We start from the raw sequence: 3,530 nt of genomic DNA, 5'->3' as shown, positions 1-3,530 counted from the left end.
CTTAGAATCGAGGAGACTCGTTTTCGCTCCATTTAGCTTATAAAAGGAATAGTTTGAGCCAATGTCGGGATTCCAGCCTTGCATAGAGATATGAGAGTTGGATTTATGACTGTGTGTCATTCTACATAGCTATTAGTTGTAAAGATAAGTGATTCATAAAGCATGCTATAGAACCATGTCGTAGCATGTTGTCTACTTTTAGATCGGTTTAACATCTTAACGAATCCCTACACCCCAAGCTCTTTTCTAAAACTTGTTCACAGCAGTAGTGTTTACTCAACTCACCACAAATATTTCCTCGAATTCACCATCTGAAATCTTATCTTTATTTTTACTATTAAAACGAACTTTTATTCCTTTTTCCCGTGGACGATACTCGGTATTTTTACCACTCTATTACTTGTTAAAGAAGATAGTGGGTTGATAAGTGTATACTTGCACTAGTCTCCATTTATTAGCAGTCTGAGAGATTTATTCTATATAAATCGCGTAACAAGTTTTTGGCGCCGCTGCCGGGGAACGAATCCGGGTCACCCGCGTGACAGGCAAAAGTTTATTTTTTAGTAAATCTAAAGACTTGATTTTTCTACCATCTTTTTACTTAATTTTTGGGTGTGGTGTATGCCAAGGCTACCGCACGGGGAGATTTTTGAATTGGATCCGGATATCGAGCGAACTTTCAGACAAAGATGAAGAGTACAAAGAGTATTATTATCTACTCCCACCTCTTCCAATATGGCTGATAATCCACTTCCACCAACTCCCCCACCACTGAATGACGCTGAAAAAATAATCAGACTGGCAAACTCAAAAGACGGAGGAATTATGGACTATGCCATTCCTGTTTTTGATCAGTTAAATTCAGGAATAATTAGACCAGAGATGGAAGCCCTCCATTTCGAGTTAAAACCAGTGATGTTTAATATGTTGCAAACCAACGGTCAGTTCAGTGGTTTGCCATCTGAAGATCCACACTCGCACTTAAAATCATTCATGGAAATAACTGACATTTTCCTTATCCCGGGAGTATCTAACGATGCTCTAAGACACACATTATTTCCTTTTTCTTTAAGGGATAAGGCAAAGTCTTGGTTTAATTCCTTGCAACCAGGATCTGTGGATTCTTGGAACAGTATGGCAGAAAAGTTTTTAAAAAATATTTTCCTCCAACTCGGAACGCTAAGTCCAGAAACGAAATTTGTCTTTTTAAACAAATGGACGATGTGGCAGTTCCCGATGCTTGGGAAAGGTACAAGGAGCTATTAAGAAAATGTCCTCACCATGGCATTCCATACTGTATACAGCTTGAGACATTTTACAATGAGTTAAATCTCACTGCAAAACAAATGCTCGATGCTACATCAGGTGGAGCTTTCATGGCTAGTACCTATAATGATGGATATGATATCCTTGTAAAGATTTCAAATAATAATGGACATTGGGCCGACCCACGTGCACTAGTACCACACAAAACAGCGGGAGTTCATGACGTAGATGCTTTTACAGCATTAACGGCTCAGATGACTGCAATGACCAATTTGATTAAAAATTTAAAAAATGGTCAAGCAGCACAAACCATAGCCACCGCGCATGCTCCAACTGTTGAGTCAGTACAATGTGTGTACTGTGGTGGAGGACATCCCTTTGATCATTGTCCATCCAACTCCGAATCAGTCAATTATGTTGGGAATGAAAATAGATCAGGACCATTTTCTCAAACGTACAATCCTGGGTGGAGACAACACCCAAATTTTTCATGGCACAATCCTGCTCTAAACCCACCAATGAACAAACTCCAAGGGACTTCACAATTCCAACCATATCAGTCTCAACAACATCATCAGAGTCAAGCCCCAGCCCATCACCAAAATACCTTTCATCAACAAGCAAATCAGTCATCTTTCCAAAACAAGTCTAACCACCAAGCCGAATCTTCTACTTCTTTGGAAGCAACTCTGAAAGGATTCATAAACCAAACCAACGCAGCCATGAACCATCAAAACACTGCCATAAGATCTCTAGAAATACAGATTAGTCAACTTGCACTAGAGGTAAGAAATAGACCTGCAGGTACTCTTCCTAGTGATACAGAGATCCCAAAGTCCATCATGAAAGAACATGTGAAGGTAGTGACTTTAAGGAGTGGAAAGAACCTCGTAGAGAGTGAACCTATGAAAAAGACTGTTGAACCACAGGACCCAGTTGAGATGGATGTCACAACATCTAGTTCAGATATTGTCACACCCACCTTAAAAGATAAGGGAAAATCAATAGAAATAGGACCACTTCCTGAGAAAGTAGACTTTCCCTTGTTATTTCCAAATGAAGGCAAAAAGAAGGTATCATTTCAGGATGATATTGGAACTTCTTCTTCTGAAAGTAACAAGAAAGCAGAGTTACCAGTCCCTCATAGTGAACCTATCATCATCCAAGCACCCCCTAGTCAGTCCTCCAAGAAATCAGTCATAGCTCATGTTCCTCCTTATATACCTTTTCCACAAAGGTTGAGGAATCAAAAAGAGGAGCTACAGTTCAAGAAGTTCCTTGATGTGTTCAAACAGCTACATATCAACATCCCGTTGGTTGAAGCTATTGAACAAACGCCAAGTTATGCAAAATTCCTCAARGACATTTTGAGCAAGAAAAAGAAGCTGAACGAATTTGAAACTGTGGCCYTAACTGAAGGTTGTAGTGCCCTCCTTTCCAACAAAATTCCCCCTAAACTCAAAGATCCCGGGAGTTTCACAATTCCCTGTTCAATAGGTGGGAAGGAAATTGGAAAGGCTTTGTGTGATTTAGGTGCCAGCATTAACCTCATGCCCTTGTCAGTGTTCAATACCTTAGGAATAGGTGAGGCTAGACCAACCACAGTTACCCTTCAGTTAGCAGATAAATCCATAGCTCATCCAAAAGGAAAAATTGAGGATGTGTTAGTCCAAGTGGATAAATTCATTTTTCCCGCTGACTTCATCATTCTTGATTTTGAAGCTGATAAAGAAACACCAATCATCTTAGGAAGACCATTCTTAGCAACTGGTAGGACTTTGATTGATGTTTAGAAGGGAGAATTGACTATGAGAGTGAATGACCAAGATGTTACCTTTAATGTTTTCAAATCCATGAAATACCCGGATGAAAAAGATGAGTGTTCTAACTTGAGTTTCATTGAGTCTTTGTGCCACAAAGAAGGAGTTAAATCTATGTTAGACTTAAGCAAGACTGAAGTTGTTGATGAAATAGAAGAAAGTGAGATACCCCTGGTACAAGATACCCTTGCTTTTGAAGTGTTAGAGAGTGAGAGTAAAAAGACCCATGCCACATCTATTGAGTCACCACCAGACTTAGAGTTAAAGTTACTTCCCTCACACCTGAAGTATGCATTCCTAGGAAAAGAAGGGAGATTACCTGTCATTATCTCATCCACCCTAGAAACACATCAGGAAGAGCAGTTGGTAGACTTGTTGAAACTGCACACCAAGGCTATTGGATGGACCATCTCTGACCTAAAGGGTATCAGTCCTTCAATATGT

The 3,530-nt window shown here is 39.8% G+C and overlaps 1 protein-coding gene and 1 non-coding gene across 2 annotated transcripts; one reads left to right on the top strand and one right to left on the bottom strand.

Annotated features, from left to right (window-relative positions):
• Positions 1–1,181: 1,181 nt before the first annotated feature.
• On the bottom strand, positions 1,182–1,288 carry LOC112502722. The gene has a single exon (XR_003067749.1). It is a non-coding gene; the product is annotated as a small nucleolar RNA R71 (small nucleolar RNA).
• On the top strand, positions 1,215–3,059 carry LOC112502721. Its single transcript, XM_025106713.1, has one exon. The coding sequence runs from the start codon at positions 1,215–1,217 to the stop codon at positions 3,057–3,059; it is 1,845 nt and encodes a 614-aa protein (XP_024962481.1).
• Positions 3,060–3,530: the final 471 nt, after the last annotated feature.

The sequence above is a fragment of the Cynara cardunculus genome, unplaced genomic scaffold (assembly GCF_001531365.2).
Source record: "Cynara cardunculus var. scolymus isolate 2C unplaced genomic scaffold, CcrdV1 Un_Scaffold_1813, whole genome shotgun sequence".
NCBI lineage: Eukaryota > Viridiplantae > Streptophyta > Magnoliopsida > Asterales > Asteraceae > Cynara > Cynara cardunculus.
Note: the sequence above shows the minus strand (reverse complement) of the source record. Positions and strands in the feature narration are given on the sequence as shown.